At 43.4% G+C, this 18166-nt stretch overlaps 2 protein-coding genes across 2 annotated transcripts; both read left to right on the plus strand.

The window, feature by feature from the left end:
• The first annotated feature begins 8899 nt into the window (after positions 1–8899).
• Positions 8900–10109, plus strand: LOC127094682 (uncharacterized). Its single transcript, XM_051033485.1, has 2 exons — positions 8900–8929; positions 9264–10109. The coding sequence occupies exons 1-2, from the start codon at positions 8900–8902 to the stop codon at positions 10107–10109; spliced, it is 876 nt and encodes a 291-aa protein (XP_050889442.1).
• Positions 10110–17331: 7222 nt separating this feature from the next.
• Positions 17332–17898, plus strand: LOC127094684 (uncharacterized). Its single transcript, XM_051033486.1, has one exon. It carries the CDS (start codon positions 17332–17334, stop codon positions 17896–17898), a length of 567 nt encoding a protein of 188 aa, XP_050889443.1.
• The last annotated feature ends 268 nt before the right edge of the window (positions 17899–18166 follow it).

Below are 18166 nucleotides of genomic sequence, written 5' to 3' on the forward strand. Positions count from 1 at the left end.
TTAGGGCACTATTCATATCTTTCACTATCCATTATCTACCTTCGATCGTAAATCATTCACCCAGTGACATATTGTCTCTTTGACATCGAAATACACTTTCCTTGGAATTCCATACATACCCTTTTAGGACGCCTAACGAATAGTTCGCATTTCATACCTAAAGTTGTTTGGCTCTCATCCTGTAAGGCCCCAATTTTGACCCTAAGATCCCTCACGGCATCATAACATTGCATTTGCATAACCTCAAGGATCATAAGCATCTTGGTTCCCTTTGCCTTTGGGTGGGACTCCGTGTGATTGGTTTGAGATCACCAAGCATGCTTGAATTATATATCATTGTTTCTCTTACTTTTGTTCACTAACCAAAAGCACAAAAATGTGTCACTAACATCTTTTGTTTGAAGCTTGAGTATCAACCAAGACACTTTGTGGATTCTATTCGGGTGATCAGTCAATACAAGGGAATGGCGTGGGTTACTTCTAACATGTTCCAACGGGGTCTATTCATCATTCAAAATTCTAAACTTGAAGGAGAAAAAATATGTTCCTGAGCTGTCATGCTCGCTAGGCGAGCAGACTGGTTCGCTTAGCGAAAGGAACTGTCATGCTCGCTAGGCGAGCAGATCCTTTGCTAGGCGAAGCGCGCGCATTTTGGAAAATAACAGAAACTTTTGGGCTTGACTCTGAGCCCACCAAGTCACCAAAATCAGGTTATAAATACCAAGCTTCATTTGAGAAGAAAAGGGGAGGAGATTATTAGAGAGACCGAGAGACTGGAGACTATTACAAACCCTGGAGAAAAAGAGAGAGAAAAGAAGAGGAAGGGAAACCTACGAACTAATCTGCAGCAACCTCTAAACAGCTCTGAAAAGTTCACTCTGACTCACACACTTCACTTCCATCTCCCGCAAATCCTGACATTTCCTTGCAAACCCAGCCGTTCCTTTCGAGTTTTATCGGTCTCTCCAATCAGGTTTTCCCTTATCCCCATTACTCTATGCTTTTAATTTGAATACTCTGAATGTGTGAGGTATCACTCAGTTTTTTCCCACGGGTTTAGATATGCATGAATGTGTAAAATAATGCTTTGAATGTCTGATCACTTGATTTCTGAAAGGGATACCATAGGGTTTGGAGTCCCTAAAATCGTACTGTTATCAATAGGAAATCCAGAATCCGCAGGCCTTCGCTGGGCGAGCTTGCAGCGAAGCCTCGCTAAGCCTTCGCTAGGCGATGCAGCAGCGATCGCGAAAGTAGTTGTTTTTTTCCCGTTTGCTCTGACCTATTTTGTGTTTGTTATGGCTTTGTTTTCTCCTGATTCCATCCTGTTGCTCTAACCTATTCGTTGAGTTTTTGTGAGGACTCGCATACTCTTGCAGGGATAGCTTGTTTGGTGTTCCACTTTATTTGTGGGATACCACCTGGAGGTTTATTCCGATTACCTGTACTGACTGACTTTCTTTGACGGTGCCAGCTTGAAAGATCTTTGGTTTTCTTACCTCTTAAATTGTTGTTGCTTCGGGTCTTTATCTGCGTGGTACTTTTACATCTTTCCCGCATTTTACCACTTTCCTAGCTGGAAGACCTCGATAGGAGGCAATGTTTTGTATGTTTACTTTTGTGCCTAAAGACCTCCTTGAGGAGGCAATTGACGGATAAAAGGGATTAGTATTCAATCCCCCGTTATTCAATGTGTCGTTCTTTATACTCACACTACGTGTCGATGCTTCAGAACAAAAGCCCCAGATCTTTTATCCGGTCGGTCAGTGGAGAGGGTTCCACCTTTCTGAATCTCCATTTTTTGTCATGAGCTCACCCTGTCCAGGTTTAAGAGCTATGAGGTCTTATCCTCATTACCCTTTGATCTGCTCACCCTAACGGTCAATGTCAGTGGTTAAGAGCCCGTTTGATTACCCTTCCATGGCTTGTTTGTCGAGGTTGATATGACCCCTCTTGACTAAAGCCCTACCCATGTATGTTTGAGCCTCTTTGGTGGAATTTTACTTTATGCATGTTTGTTTTGTATGGTGTGATCGTCCCCCATAAGATTTCCAGGACTTCCTTTTTGCATGAGCATCCCTAAAATACCAACAACTCATTGATTTTTCTTCTCCTAAGAACACGTTATCTCCTTCTACTACAGGCGAGTAAGTCTCCAAAGGTCGAGCATCCGGTAGATTGCGTAGTAACATCGTTCACCCCAAAACAAAACCCTTAACCCGTAGTTAGCCGAACTACGGCTTGCTCTGATTCTCATTCCAGATGAGATACGTAGGCATAAGATGCGATGTCTTACCGAGCACCCTCCTCTTTAACCCATAGGTAACCGAGCTATGAAGACTCTGATTCTCCTATTCAGATGAGATACGTATGCAGTGGATGCGACATCCGTGCGACTCATTTCCTTTTGACCTCTCTTTTAGTAAGTAGTACATTAGATAAACATACACACTTTTCCCATCCCATCAATCATGTTTGCACAAATAAATTTTCACAAAAACAACAACCTTACAACAAGTGTGAAAAGGGCTCCCTAGGAGTACCTAGGATGCTTTGGGTGCCTAACACCTTCCCATTGCATAACCAACCCCCTTACCCAGATCTCTGACATTTTTACTAGTTTTTGATTCGATAAAACTTTTAGGTTTTTGTTCGCTTTCTAATCATTCCTTTGGATAAATAGAAGTGCGGTGGCGACTCGACTTGTATGATTTACCTTGGATTTAGTCAATATCTCTAATGGTAACAACTACCCCGCTACAGAAAAGTGGCGACTCTGCTGGGGATTGTTTGCCTAGTGGGTTTTGCCTACTTTTCATATTTGTTGTATTATGTTGTATATTGTTTTGTGACATATTTTTGTGCAATTTGGGATTACTGTATTGTATGTAATGATTGAATTGCTTGAATATTAATTCCTTGTATGCTTGGTGATCTTTGTGAGATGAGTTCTATACCCGAACTCGAGTGCACTTAGGATAGGAGAATGGCATAGTCTTGTTGACTTGTGTGGAGTTATTCCTTAACAAGTTGACTTGCAAGTCCATTCACTTGGTGGAGGTTATGTTGGGATCAGTAATGTCACACAAGTAAGTTGTGGTTAGACATTACTCTTTCCAATATAGACCTTAGAAGCCAAGGACCTTAGTTTACCAAACCCATCTTGGCCTATGCTTAGGATGTAGTGCGAAGGTCGTTCAAGTGTAAGATTTGATACGATTGTTACGTGATACTACACTCATAAGAGTCTCTCTTGAGAATATTGTTGGAATACGAGTAGTCGTTTCTCCGATAATATCCGAAAGATGGGATGATGACTATGGGAACCTCTTGTAGAACATGTTTGGCAGGTCTAAACCATAGTACATTCCCTTTGGGGTGGTTCTTAACCTAAACTCCATGCTCGTGACTTGCAACAAACCTTTGATTCATGGTTGATCCGTTCATGTATCCTTAATATCAATGGAACTTGGGTGTTGATAAGGTGTAAACCATAATCCACCAAAATGGATGGTTGATATTAAGGATAACATGATCCATCCCATGACCTTTGTTTGGTGTGCTTTGCTTGACCCTTGAGTGTGATTGTTACATTCATGCATTCATGCACCCATTTGCATTCATATCATCAAAATAATGAGAAAATTTTCAAGGAACTTAAGAGGTCTATTTGAAAAATTCTCAGACATGGAAAGACAAAGAAGGAATACAAAGAAGTACAGTTTCAGACAACCAGACTCGAAAGAGTTAAGGAATTTGACATCTTATGTATTAGATCCCTTGGGTTTCAAGGCTCGTTTTGGGAAGCTTATTCCTCTTCTGACTACTCAGGTGGATGAAGGATTGATGAGTGTATTGGTGCAGTTTTATGATCCTCTGTATCGTTGCTTCACGTTTCCGGATTTCCAGCTTTTGCCGACGCTTGAGGAGTATGCTTATCTTGTGGGCATACCTGTTCTGGATCAGTTGCCGTTCAGTGGCTTGGAAAGGGTTCCTACTTCTCAAGATATAGCTGATATGTTGCATATAGATGAATCTCTGGTTGGTGCTCATATGACTACCAAAGGTGGAATTCAAGGTCTCCCCTCTGAGTTCCTCATTGCTCAAGCTATTGTGTATGGGAAAGCCATGAGTGAGGACGCCTTTGAGGCCATATTTGTACTTCTCATCTATGGGTTAGTGTTATTCCCCAACATCGACAAGTTTGTGGATGTGAACGCTATTAGGATTTTCTCTACTCTTAATCCCGTTCCGACTCTGTTGGGTGACGCTTATTTTTCTTTGCATATGAGGAATGCAAAGGGTGGTGGCGCCATTGTGTGTTGTTTGCCTCTGTTGTATAAGTGGTTTATTTCTCACTTACCTCAGACGGTCGCTTTCAAGGAGAACAAGGAATGTCTACGCTGGTCCACGAGACTTATGTCTCTCACTAATGATGATATCTCTTGGTATAACCGTGTGTATGATGGGGTGCATATTATTGACTCTTGTGGCGAATTCTCCAATGTGCCTCTTCTTGGTACATGTGGTGGGATTAACTACAACCCTGTTTTGGCGCGTCGTCAGCTTGGGTTCCCCTTAAAGGATAAACCCAATAACATTCTGTTAGAAGGCGTGTTCTTTCAGGAGGGTAAGTATCCCCAAGGCTTGAAAGCTAGAATGGTCCGCGCTTGGCGCAAGATTCATAAGAAAGGAAGGAAGGAGTTGGGTCCGAAGAATTGCATTGCTTTGGAGCCTTACACTGTTTGGGTTAGGAAGAGGGCGTCTGAGTATCTCATGCCTTACGAGTATCCGAAACCTACACCTATGATTATGTATGGGCCTTCAACCCTCCCTAATAAAGGAGTAGAGGAGTTGAGAGACGAAGACCATTCACGTGCCTGGATCCGTGAACGTGAAGAGTTGCTTCAGCAGATTAAGGAGAAGGATGCGTTGATTGAGTTTCTTGAGCATCAGGTTGTTGATGACCCTGATGATGTATGGACTTCTCTACTTCCTCAGTCTTCTAAGTTCTAGAAGAGGAAGTATGATCGACTCGCCAAAGAGAAAGCCGATATGGAGGCAGCCTACGAGAGGGAGGTGAAGAGGCTTCGCGCATCTTATCTTCCTGTGTCCCGAGCTTTAGATGATTGTTTCTAGGGATCCATAGGATGATTATTTTCCTTTTCTCTTGTATAGGATTGACGATGATGTACTTCTTTTCCTTGATATTATTTGATGAGATATTTCCATATGTGATAAAATGCTTAATATTTCCAAAATTTGCAAATAAAACTCTAAAGTTCCTTTGAAATAAAAAACAAATCATATGCACAAGCATTGCATGCATCATATGCATAAGCAGGTTTTGTTTTCGGTCCCTTGCCCTGTGGTCTAACTCTGTGTCCTTCATTTATTTTGAAGACAAGCTGACTCACCGGTACTACACTAGAGCCAACATTTCAAGACTGATGGATCACTTAGAGCAAGAGAACCGCGAGCTAAAAGAGGAAGTGGCCAGATTGACTACCCTAATGGAGTCATTCATGGCTGCCCAGAGCCAGTCTTCTCCGACACCTTCAACTCCTCCCCAGAGGACAGTTACCTCCGAAATTGTCTCCCCTACTATGCCCGCTTCCAGTACACACTTTGTTCCAACAACCATGCCAACCGGGTTCCCGTGGGGGATGCCTCCCAATTTCATGCCTGAGGGTCCTGTTCCCACCTTTGCTTCTCTGCCGGCATCTAGCCCGGTCCTTGCCGTTCCTCCTCCTGTCGTGCATACTTTTCCCAGAGTAGACGACACCATCTATCATTCTAAGCCGTCTGAGGGTATAACATCTCATGGATCATGGATAACGAGTTATCAAGTCTTAAACATAGGTATGAATATTAAGAGTAATATTTATACTTGATTGACCCGCTATGAGAATACTATATAGAAAGTTATGCAAAGTGTCATAAGTTATTCTCATGGTGATAATGGTGTATACCACCCTTCGACCTGAAACCACTATGGACCCTAGATGTAGAGTCGAGTGCTTTATTGCTGATCAAACATTGTCCGTAACTGGATAACCATAAAGACAGTTGATGGGTACTCCACGAAGCATGTTGAGGGACATGAGTGACCTAGATGGAATTTGCCCATCCTGCATAACAAGATAAATGTTTATGGGCCCAATATTGAATTGGACAAGGATGACACGGTCTATGCCTTGTGTTCAATATAGACATAAGGGCAAAAGGGTAATTCTACACATAAGTATTATCACAGAAGGATTTGTCAGATCACGTGACATTTTCGTGTCTTGGGCAGCAGTGTTGTGTTGCTAGATACCGCTCACTGTTTATTATATAAAATATGTGATTTAATATAATTGCCAATGCCGTGAAACCTACAGGGTCACACACAAAGGACGGATTGATGAGAGATAGAGTAACTAAGGAACACCGTAAGGTGCGGGGCACTTAAGTGAATTGTAGAACATCGTAAGGTACGGTGTACTTAAGTAGAATACGAAATATGGTAAGGTACCACGTGTTGGTGTAAGCCCTAGAGGCCAATACTTTTGGTACTTGTATTGAATTATTTAAAGCTTTTTCTTTATTATGGTTGTTTAATAAAGTCCCTAGAATAGTTAGTCCATTTAATGTATCAAGTGTGACTTGATCATGAGAGCACATTAAACATAGGGACACTATTCTTAAAGTATCCGTAGTCGAGCTTTATTGTGAAGTGGGATAACATTAAAGCATTAAGACTATTATGTTTGTAGACTGATGATCACATCTCATGGATCATGGATAAAGAGTTATCAAGTCTTAAACATAGGTATGAATATTAAGAGTAATATTTATACCGGATTGACCCGCTATGAGAATACTATATAGAAAGTTATGCAAAGTGTCATAAGTTATTCTCATGGTGATAATGGTGTATACCACTCTTCGACCTGAAACCACTATGGATCCTAGATGTAGAGTCGAGTGCTTTATTGTTGATCCAACGTTGTCCGTAACTGGATAACCATAAAGACAGTTGATGGGTACTCCACAAAGCATGCTGAGGGACATGAGTGTCCTAGATGGAATTTGCCCATCCTGCGTAACAGGATTAAATGTCTATGGGCCCAATATTGAACTGGACAAGGATGACACGGTCTATACCTTGTGTTCAATATAGACATAAGGGCAAAGGGGTAATTATACACATAATTATTATCACAGAAGGTTTTGTCAGATCACATGACATTTTCGTGTCTTGGGTAGTAGTGATGTGTTGCTAGATACCGCTCATTGTTTATTATGTTAAATGCGTGATTTAATATAATTGCTAACGTCGCGAAAACCTACAGGGTCACACACAAAGGACGGATTGATGAGAAATAGAGTAACTAAGGAACACCGTAAGGTATGGTGCACTTAAGTGGAATACGAAATATGGTAAGGTACCACACGCTTAAGTGATTTTGGGCATATTATAAGATATGGGCCAAAATACACTTAAGTGGGATTTTTAGCTTGAAGCCCACACAAGTGGTTCTATAAATAGAACCCTTGGGTAGAAGCATTGTCACTCAGACTAACACTCAAGTGAAGACTTGGAATTTCGTTTCCCTCTCTCTCTCACTCAAAGCCTTCATTCGTACCAGCTAGCACTGAGATTGAAGGAATCCGTTCGTGTGGACTGAGTAGAGACATTGTCATCGTTCAACGTTCGTGATCGCTCCGTGGATTTGTATCCAAGGTTTTGATCGTTACAAGAGATCTGCACCAAAGGTTTGAATCGCCACAAGAGGTAACGATTCTATCACTGATCATGCCCATTCATAAGGATCACTAAATGGAGAAATTTTAAATTCCGCTGCGCCTTGGATGGCAATTCTCCTTCACCACGTGCTTAAGTGATTTTGGGCATATTATAAGATATGGGCCACATACACTTAAGTGGGCTTTTTAGCTTGAAAGCCACACAAATGGTTCTATAAATAGAACCCTTGTGTAGAAGCATTCATTGAGGTTGCATTATTTTCGTTTCTCTCTTTCTCTCACTCAAAGCCTTCATTCGTAGCAGCTAGCACTGAGATTGAAAGAATTTGTTCGTGTGGACTGAGTAGAGGCGTTGTCATCGTTCAACGTTCGTGATCGCTCCGTAGATCTGCATCAAAGGTTTCAATCGTCACAAGAGGTAACTATTCTATCACTGATCATGCCCATTCGTAAGGATCACTAAAGGAGAAAATTTTAATTTTCGCTGCGTTTTGGATCGCCCTTCTCCTTCACTTTTCACCTCCCACTTCTAGTTCCTTGAACTACGAAGCTCTGAATTCCTCATTGCACTATGAGGATACGTAGGCATGAGGGCCTTAATCCTCACCGAGCACTCTATCTATTTCCTTTCCTTCCCCCATTCTTTGTGAGTAATCTTTAGATATCACACCTATTCGAGCGAGAACAACCAAAACGGTTCCCATGGAGTACCATGGATGTTTGGGGTGCTTATACCTTCCCCTTGCATAACTGACTTCCTTACCCAGCATATCTCTTTTCCCCCGGGTTTTATCGATGTTTTCCCTTCCCTTTGGGGATAAATAAAGTTCTATGGCGACTTTGTTGTATGTTCGAGCGTGCGATAAGTTCGGGTATATTTCCGCTAGCTTCGGCTGGCGACTCTGCTGGGGATACTTCACTACATGGAGTACTTCCTAGTACCTAAAAGGAGTCGAGCCTAGTTTAGGTTGTTTTCTCGCTAGTTTCTAGGTGTTCATACTTTACTCGCTTTATTTTATTTGCTATTTACTTTATTATTGCATTCTGGCATCCTGGATATCTGTATATGTTATTGTTTGGGTTGGGTTGTTGATACACGAGAGAGAAGCTCTATACCCGAGTTTGAGTACACACACAGGATAGTAACATGACTAGAGTCATGTTTGACCTTCGTAGAGTATATCCTTTTGGGAGCATCATTGTCCGATGAGTCATTCGTCCAAGACAATGGTATCTCAAATTGGGTCGTTGACTCTAGGGACCTTTTAGGACCACCCTTTGAGGATAGTACACACCTGTGAGGGGATATGGGTCTTTTTTGCAGGAAACCAAGCCTTTTCATACCCGTGTTCTTGCGTATACGCCGAACCTTTGAACCTGCAACTGACAGATTATGCAGTTTATCCAGAGCATGCCAGAAGTCTGACTATATGATACCCTGTCGTCATTGCATCACATAACATCATTAAATCATTACATTAACCATTACATGTTACATTTGCATTTTTCAGGGACCTACCGTGCCAGTTGCTAGTGTCAGTGCAGCAATGGATAAGACCGACCGAAGAAAAACCTATCAGTACAAATTGAGAGACTCCAAGGTCGATGAGTTGAGGAAGCTCAGTGAGTGCCTTACTGAAGATTACCGAGTAGCCTTCAAGCAAGCCTATGGCAACCTGTTGGGGGTTTTGTCTACCAAGGAGGATTCAGGGTTGATGTTCACATTCACACAGTTTTATGACCCCACTTTGCATTACTTCACGTTCCAGAACTTTCTTCTAGCTCCCACACTAAAGGAGTTTGCCCATCTACTACAGTTACCAGTCAAAAACCAGGCTCCCTACATGATTGAGGAGAACTTCCCAGACTCCGCAAATATAGCTCAAGCCTTGTGCATGAAGAAGGATCTAATCGAGTCCACTCTCCATATCAATGGTAACACGCAGGGCCTACAGTCCAAATTCATATTCGAGAACGCCGTTATGTTTGCTAACAGTGGAAGCTGGGACGCATTTTACGCCAGCTTTGCATTACTCATCTATGGATTGGTGTTGTTCCCGAATGTTGAAGGCTTTATTGACAAGACCGATATCACCATATTCATCTCCCAAAACCCGGTTCCCACCTTACTAGCTGATGTATTCTTCTCCTTCCATTGGAGAAACATGAAGAAAGGGGGAACCATCAATTGTTGCATTCCTCTGCTTCAGAAATGGATTGTGTCCTATCTCTCGAAGAAAGGGTCGTTTGTTGATAATGTGGGTGATTTGAAATGGCCACAAAGGTTGATATCATTAGACGCTGAAGACGTCGTCTGGTTTAGTCTCGATTACTTGAGAGTGGAGTTGATATTCTGATGTGGGGAGTTCCCAAATGTTCCTCTTGTCAGTACAAAAGGGGGTGTAATCAACTATAATCTCGTTCTCTCATCACGTCAGTTGGGATATCCGCTAAAAGAGAAACCCGAAGACCCTCTGTTGGAAGAACTATTGTTAGCCAAAGGGGTTGAGAGTCTAGAGCTGATGAAGAAAGTGCGTAGAGCATGGGGCAAAATACAGTGAGTGGGAAAGAAAGAGCTAGACAAACAACTGTGTACCGTGACTACCTCCTATGCTGATTGGGTGAAGTCAAGGGCCAAGATGATCAAACTACCGTACCCATGGGAACCTTCCATGTGTATCAAAACCCCCAAGCCACCTGTCGCCGTCACTTCTGAGGTGGATCTCCTTAAAGAGGTTATCAAGAAGTTGGAAAAAGAGAATGTCGGTCTTCGTTCCAACCTGGTAAAAGTCACCTCAAAGAAGAACACCTTGAAGGCCAACCTCAGTCAGAATAGGGAAAGGTTCAACAAAGCAGATACTGATATCCAGATTGAGCAAAACAAAAGGAGAAAGGTGGGAGACGCCCTGAAAGGGTCTTTTGAGACCATTGCGAACAAGAAGAAAGAGTTAGCCGAAGCCCAGTATCGAGCCTGCAAGCGGGAGATTAACTACCAAGGCCAAATCAAATCTCTACAAGACCTGTCGGAGAAATCGCAGAAGGAGTTGAAGGACGAGCAAGCCCTCCCCAAGAAGCTAGAAACAACGCTAGCACAACTCCAGAATGACATCGACAAAAGGTTTGAAGAGATACGATCTTTGAATCACCAGGCCCATCGAAGCTTGGAAGAAAGGAAACAGTTACAAGAGGAAGCTACCCAATGGGAGATTCAGAGCCATCACTTGCAAGTTCTCCTGGACCAGAAAGAAGAATTTCTGCAGGATATCTTGAGCGGACCAAGTCTTTCCTTGCTACACAACCTCATCAGGGACACTCAGTATTGGACCGACAGACATGCCCGCTTGGCCGAGTTTGCTAGCCAGTCACTCGAGGACCTTCCTGGGTTGTTGAAGAAAGCATATGCTGACATGTTTCCTCACAACACCCCAACAGATGTTTTTCATTTCGTTTCTGTATGTAGGGTTGTTATGGAAAGGATCAAGTCTGATCTCCATGCTAGTGCATCAAAATGACCTCGAGTTGTAATAATTTGTACTGTTTGTCTTTCAAATAAATAAAAGAGATTTTGTTGAAATGCTTATGTTGACTTATCCCTGCTCTATGTATGACTATGTATGCACACTGGCACCCTAGAAATAATATTTTTTTACTTGTTAAACATGCATTTATTACATTCATAGCATAAAGCCATCAGAAAACAAAATGCTTACACTCGCTGTTTTGCCGCAGCAACAACGACGACTCGTCATCAGTACTACACACGTTCCAACAAGTCCAGAATCATAGCCGAATATGAATCTGACAATGCTGCCGTCCGGGAATCCCTTTCCCAAGTGCAAGGTGAGATGACCTGTTCATGGGGAATATGGAGACCATTCTCGAGATTCTCCAATCTCAGAGGAACCCTGCCTATGTTGCTGCCAATGTCACCCGTGCTGCTGGGGTGACCATTCCTGATGCTGCTGATGGCACTACCGTCGACACTCCGGCGGAAACTGTGGTTCCTAACTCTGGGAACCGTCAGATGGTCCCCACGGACTCTACTAGGCTTGCTGCTACCTACCCATGGGGAATGCCCTCATACCTAGCTGCTAGTCTCGCCAGTGGGGGAGCTTTCTTCCCTCACTCGACTCTTGTTGCCACTGCTGCTGCTGGGAACGCTGGTTTCCCGTGGGCTCTCCCCACTCTCCAAACTACTTCGATTAATGTTGCTGATCCGAACGACAACCAGGGTCAGGTCCCTAACGACCTCCCTAATGATGAAGAGAACTACTGAGGCCTGTGCCTCCACTTTCAGCTTCCCAATCCGATCGCTCAAGCTGCGAGCATTGGTCAGGTCCCGGCTTTCCCCTTTGGTTACCCAGGGGCAAACTCCGTGCCCATGATGACGTACCCTGAATCCCAGTACATGCAGACAGGGGAACCTCAGGCCCCCAATGCTCAGCCTGGAATGCAATACCTCCAGCCTACTAATGCTACTCAGACCGTGCCACCGGGTTTCTCCTACCCACCTCAGATGTGGTTCACCCCAAACATGCCTGCACCGATCGCTCCCGAAGCCTCTCGACCGGCCAGTTAGGTCGCTCCTCCCGTAGTTGATCCGGCCAGACCTGCGAATTACCAGCTCTTGGACGACAGAATAAGGGCCATTGAGGGTTTCTCTTCCTTTGGCATAGATGCTTGAGACCTCTGCTTGGTCCTGAATGTGGTGTTACCCCAGAAATTCAAGGTGCCTTACCTTCCCAAATACAAAGGCCTTAGTTGTCCTCGTAGTCACCTCACCATGTACTGCAGGAAGATGGCTTCACACATTGATAATGACAACCTTTTAATTCATTGCTTCCAAGATAGCCTGGATGGGGCCTCCTTGGATTGGTACATGAGTCTGGAGCGTTCAAAGATTTGGTCATGGAGGGACCTCTCAAAGGCATTCTTAAAACAATATAAGTACAACCTTGACATGGCTCCGACAAGGCTTCAATTACAGAATCAGTCGCAAAGATCTAATGAAACCTTCAAGGAATATGCTCAACGTTGGCGCGAAATGGTGTCTAGGGTTCGGCCAACATTATCTGACAATGAATTGGTGGATATCTTCATGGGTACGCTGCAAGGGTTGTATTTTAAAAAGATGATTGGCAGTTCATCAACAAATTTTGCTGACATGGTAACCATTGGGGAACGTGTTAAAAATGGACTGAAATATGGGAAAATAATAGACACGACCGCACAGCAGACAACCAACAAGAGACCGCATGGGGGCTTCGCTAAAAAGAAGGAGGGGGAAGCAAACGATATAACGGCGAGGGCTCTCCCCCGATATCAATTTCCGACAGCCCCTATGCCATATTACTCGTATCCGTAATTCGCCACAACTCAATGCCAGCAACCACCTTTCCAGTATCAACCACAGAAAGACAATCAACAATCAACACCTGCTCAGAAAAATTCAAACCAACAATATAATAGCGATAACATTGGGAAAAACTGAGGTCAGAATAACAGAGGCAACTTTGGTAACCGCCCCTAGTTTAATAAGATCCTGGTGCCATATGCAGAGTTAGTACCGTATCTAATCCATGTGGGAGCTATTGTACCAAGGGAATTGCCGGCAACTTCTCCTCCTTTCAATCGGCGCCAAAATCCTAATGCCACATGCGCTTACCACACGGGGTATATAGGACATTCCACCGAGGATTGTTGGACCCTTAAAAAGAGGATCCAAGAGTTAATTAACCAAGGGGTTCTGTCATTTTCCGAAGAAAACCCGAACGTAAAGACAAATCCTTTGCCAAATCATGGCGGTGCGGCAGTCCACACCGTGATTGAAGAGGAAAATACTGAAGTTATATTGAGGGTTGAAGAGGTAAAGACTCTGATGTCCATGGTATTACAGAGGCTTGAACAGTTTGGGTTTCTAGAAGGGGTACATGATGATTGCACAATATGCGAGTTTGATCCAGATAATTGCGAGCAGTTGAAAAGGTGTGTGCAAGGGTTGTTAGATCAAGGGTTAGTATATTTATCTAAGTCTCAAGCAGCAGAAGAGGTGGCAGTTATCGAACCAATAACAATAGTATACAGGAAAAAGAAAGTTGAAGCTCCCCTCAGGAGGATTCAGCCGATTCATTTCTGTGTTCCAACTCCGTTTCCGTATCAGAATACTAAGGAAGTGCCTTGGAATCATGAGACCACAACGTATTTGGGAGGAAACGAAATATGCATTCCTTACACAGAAATCGTCAACATTGTTGGAACGGGAGGCATGACCCGAAGTGGCCGTGTATTCGCTCCTAAATACACTCCTAGGGTGTCTCCAGCACCCACAGTTATCTCGCCTAAAGAGAAGGTAACTCCTACACCGACTCCGCAGGCAGGGGCAACTGTACTCGCCACTCCGACCATGACAATTGCTCCAGTGTTGTCGAAGGTTATTGAAAACAATAAGGCTGCCGAGGTCGAAGCATCCAAGGGTAAAGGGCCGATGGTTGAGAAAGAACAGTTTGAAGATCACAAGAAGAGCATCACCTTCGAGGAAAGTCAGGAATTCCTCAAGCTGGTCAACAAGAGTGACTTCAAAATTATTGACCAGTATCAAATGTCCTCCAAAACATCAATTTTGTCTTTGCTGTTGAGTTATGAGGCTCATCGCAAAGCATTGCTGAAAGTTCTAAATACCGCTCACGTGATGCAAGATATCACGGTCGATCAATTTGATGACGTGGTTGCCAACATCACCGCCAGTAGGTATCTGGGATTTAATGAAGCAGAGCTACCTCCTGAGGGAAATTCCCACAACAAAGCGCTACATATTTCGGTCACATGTACTGACTCTCTCTTATCCCGAGTCCTCATTGATATTGGATCCTCGCTTAACATACTGCCAAAGTCTACATTAAGCCAGTTACAGTTTAAAGGGCCTGAAATGAGGACCAGTGCATTGATTGTTAGAGCTTTCGACGGTTCCCGAAGGCAGATAATTGGGGAGGTCGATTTGCCTATCTGTGTTGGACCCCACCAGTTCGACATCATATTCCAAGTCATGGACATCAACCCAACCTACAGTTGTTTGTTGGGTAGGCCATGGGTTCATGTCGCTGGGGCAGCCACTTCCACTTTACACCAGAAGCTGAAATACTTGATAGATGACAAATTGGTAATTGTGTGTGGGGAAGAAGATTTGTTGGTCAGTGAACTCTCCTCCTTCAGATATGTTGAAATAGATGAGGGGATCGTCGAGGTTCCGCTCCACTGTCTAGAATTCGAAGATGTCAGTTCCGCCTAAGCCAACAGCAATCAATCATTCGCTACCATCCTATCCTCAGCAAAGAGTGCCAAGCAGACATTGGAGAAAGGTTCGCTTCCCGGTTGCGGTAAGGTAGTCAATGTGGCAGAAAAACATGATAGGTTTGGTATCGGTTATGACCCGGTAACACGCAAGGTGAGTCCGAAGAAAAAGCAATTCAACCCAGTCAAGTTCAGCAGTGCCGGCTATCAAAGTGAGCATACCGTGGCGGTCATTGGAGAGTCCAATGGTAAAAAGCCAGGGGCACCCAGCCTCGTTCGCAGATGTCCTCCAGGATTCAAGCTTCCCAATTGGACAGCCACCGTGATCCCTATGGTGTACTCAGAAAAAACGTAATGCATTTTGTTTTCTCCATCCCTCGTCCTCGCCCGAGATGAGAGGATAGCTTGTAAGGGCCCCCATGTTTAAAAGTATTATGTGAATAAATAAAAAGTACTTTTTTGCATACAAAACTTTTGTTCCCTTTTCTTTTAGTTATTTTCCATTTTCACTAAAAACAACGAAATGGCAAAAGATTTCTTTTTCTTTTTTCGATTTTCTCTCCAAAAAAAGCATACTAAAATAAGCTCATCACATGCTAGGAAAATAAAACCATTGATTATGACACGGCTAAAATCAACTATGAATCTGGACTTCCAATCAACCAAGCTGAAGACGACAGCGAGGAAGATTGCGAATTACCAGCTGAACTAGCACGGCTCCTTGAGCACGAAGAGAAAGAGATTCATCCATACAAAGAACCAGTGGATGTCATTAACTTGGGTTCTGAAACTGACAAAAAAGAGGTAAAAGTTGGGGCATCTCTTGCCGAGCATGTACACTCCGAGTTGGTAGAATTGTTACGTGAATACGTTGACGTCTTCGCTTGGTCGTATCAAGATATGCCAGGGTTAGACACCAGCATTGTTGAACATCACTTACCACTCAAGCCTAAATGTCCTCCAGTCAGGCAGAAGCTCAAAAGGACCAGACCCGATATGGCATTCAAGATCAAGGAAGAGGTTAAGAAGCAGTTAGATGTTGGCTTCTTAGCCATTTCTGAGTAGCCGCAGTGGGTTGCTAATATTGTTCCAGTTTCGAAGAAGGATGGTAAAGTCAGAATATGTGTAGACTATCGAGACCTCAATAGAGCCAGCCCAAAGGATGACTTCCCTTTGCCTCATATTGATGTTTTGGTCGACAACACTGCTCAATTCTTCGTCTTTTCTTTCATGGATGGGTTCTCCGGGTACAATCAGATAAAGATGTCACCAGACGATATGGAGAAGAAAACGTTTATCACACCTTGGGGAACTTATTGCTACAAAGTCATGCCATACGGCTTGAAGAATGCAGGGGCAACATACCAGCGCATCATGGTAACACTCTTTCACGACATAATTCACGAAGAGATTGAGGTTTTTGTGGACGACATGATTTCCTATCCAGAACTGAGGAAGATCATCTGGTAAATCTGAGAAATTTTTTTGTCAGACTCCGAAAGTTTAAACTGCCTCCGAATCTGGCTAAATGTACTTTTGGGGTTCGATCAGGTAAACTTTTGGGTTTCATAGTCAGTCAGAAGAGTATCGAGGTTGATCCCGACAGAGTTCGAGTCATCCAAGATATGCCAGCTCCCCAAACAGAAAAAGAAGTCTGAGGCTTCCTTGGGCGACTTAATTACATCTCCAGATTCATATCTCACTTGGCGGCAACTTGCGAACCAATATTCAAATTGTTGAGAAAGAACCAATCGATTATGTGGAACAACGATTGCCAAGCGGCATTCGATAAAATAAAAAAAATACTTGCAAGAACCACCAATCTTGGTACCACCGGTTCTAGGTAGGCCACTCATTATGTATCTCACAGTGCTTGATGAATCCATGGGTTGCGTTTTAGGTCAACACAACGACACGGGAAAGAAAGAACATGTTATATACTATCTCAGCAAGAAATTCACTGAATGTGAGACCCGATACTCGCTTTTAGAGAAGACTTGTTGTGCTTTGACTTGGGATGCTCGACGCCTGAGACAATATATGATCTGCCACACTACTTTATTGATATCCAAGATGGATCTGATAAAGTATATATTCGAAAAGCCTGTTGTTACTGGTAGAATTGCCCGGTGGCAAATTATGCTAACCGAGTATGATATATAGTATGTGACCCAGAAAGCAATAAAAGGGAGTGTTTTATCTGACTATCTCGCTCACCTGCCTGTCGAAGGTTATCAGCCGTTGAGGTTTGACTTCCCAGATGAGGACATCATGTTTATCAGAGACTTTACTATGCCAGGCTTCGAGGTAAGCCCTGAGGAAGGCCCCGGACTAGTATCGCGATGGACGCTCGTGTTCGACGGTGCGTCGAATGCCCGAGGTCATGGTATAGGTGTTGTTATCACGTCTTCAACTGGTTTCCACCTTCCATTTACCGCTAGATTGTGCTTTGACTGCACCAACAACACGGCAGAATATGAAGCATGTGTCTACGGTTTAGAGGCGGAAATCGACTTGAGAATCAAAATCCTTGATGTATTCGGTGATTCAACTCTGGTAATCAGTCAGGTGAAAGGCGATTGGGAGACTCGGGATAGCAAGTTGATACCCTACAAAGAGCACATCAGGAAGCTGATACCCTATTTTGATGAAATCTCCTTTCATCATATTTTTAGTGAGGAAAATCAGTTAGCAGACGCTCTAGCCACGTTGGCGTCTATGTTCAAAGTCAAATGGAATAATGAAGCACCATCCATCCAGATTGACCACTTAGATGAACCAGCGCATTGTCTAGCAATTGAGGCCGATCCTGACGGTAAGCCTTGGTTCTACGACATAAAGACATTTTTGGAGAAATAGCAATATCCCGAGGGTATATCCATTACCGATAAGAAAGCTCTAAGAAGACTCTCTTCTAAGTTCTTCCTAAATGGTGATGTGTTGTATAAAAGGAATTATGATTCTGAACTGCTCAGATGCGTGGAAGGACACGAAGCTAGTACAATCATAAAGTCCATACACGAGGGTTGCAAGGGTGTACATGCGAAGGGTCCTGCTATGGCCAAGAAGATTCTCCGGGATGGTTATTATTGGACGACAATGGAGGTTGATTATTACAACTTTGTGA

This window comes from Lathyrus oleraceus, chromosome 6, assembly GCF_024323335.1.
Source record: "Lathyrus oleraceus cultivar Zhongwan6 chromosome 6, CAAS_Psat_ZW6_1.0, whole genome shotgun sequence".
Lineage (NCBI taxonomy): Eukaryota > Viridiplantae > Streptophyta > Magnoliopsida > Fabales > Fabaceae > Lathyrus > Lathyrus oleraceus.

Coding starts and splice junctions, on each gene's coding strand:
- LOC127094682 (XM_051033485.1), top strand. CDS start 8,900: ATGACTAGAGTCATGTTTGACCTTCGTAGA. Junction 8,930..9,263: donor TCATGTTTGACCTTCGTAGA/GTATATCCTTTT, acceptor TGCATTTTTCAG/GGACCTACCGTGCCAGTTGC.
- LOC127094684 (XM_051033486.1), top strand. CDS start 17,332: ATGCCAGGCTTCGAGGTAAGCCCTGAGGAAGGCCCCGGACTAGTATCG.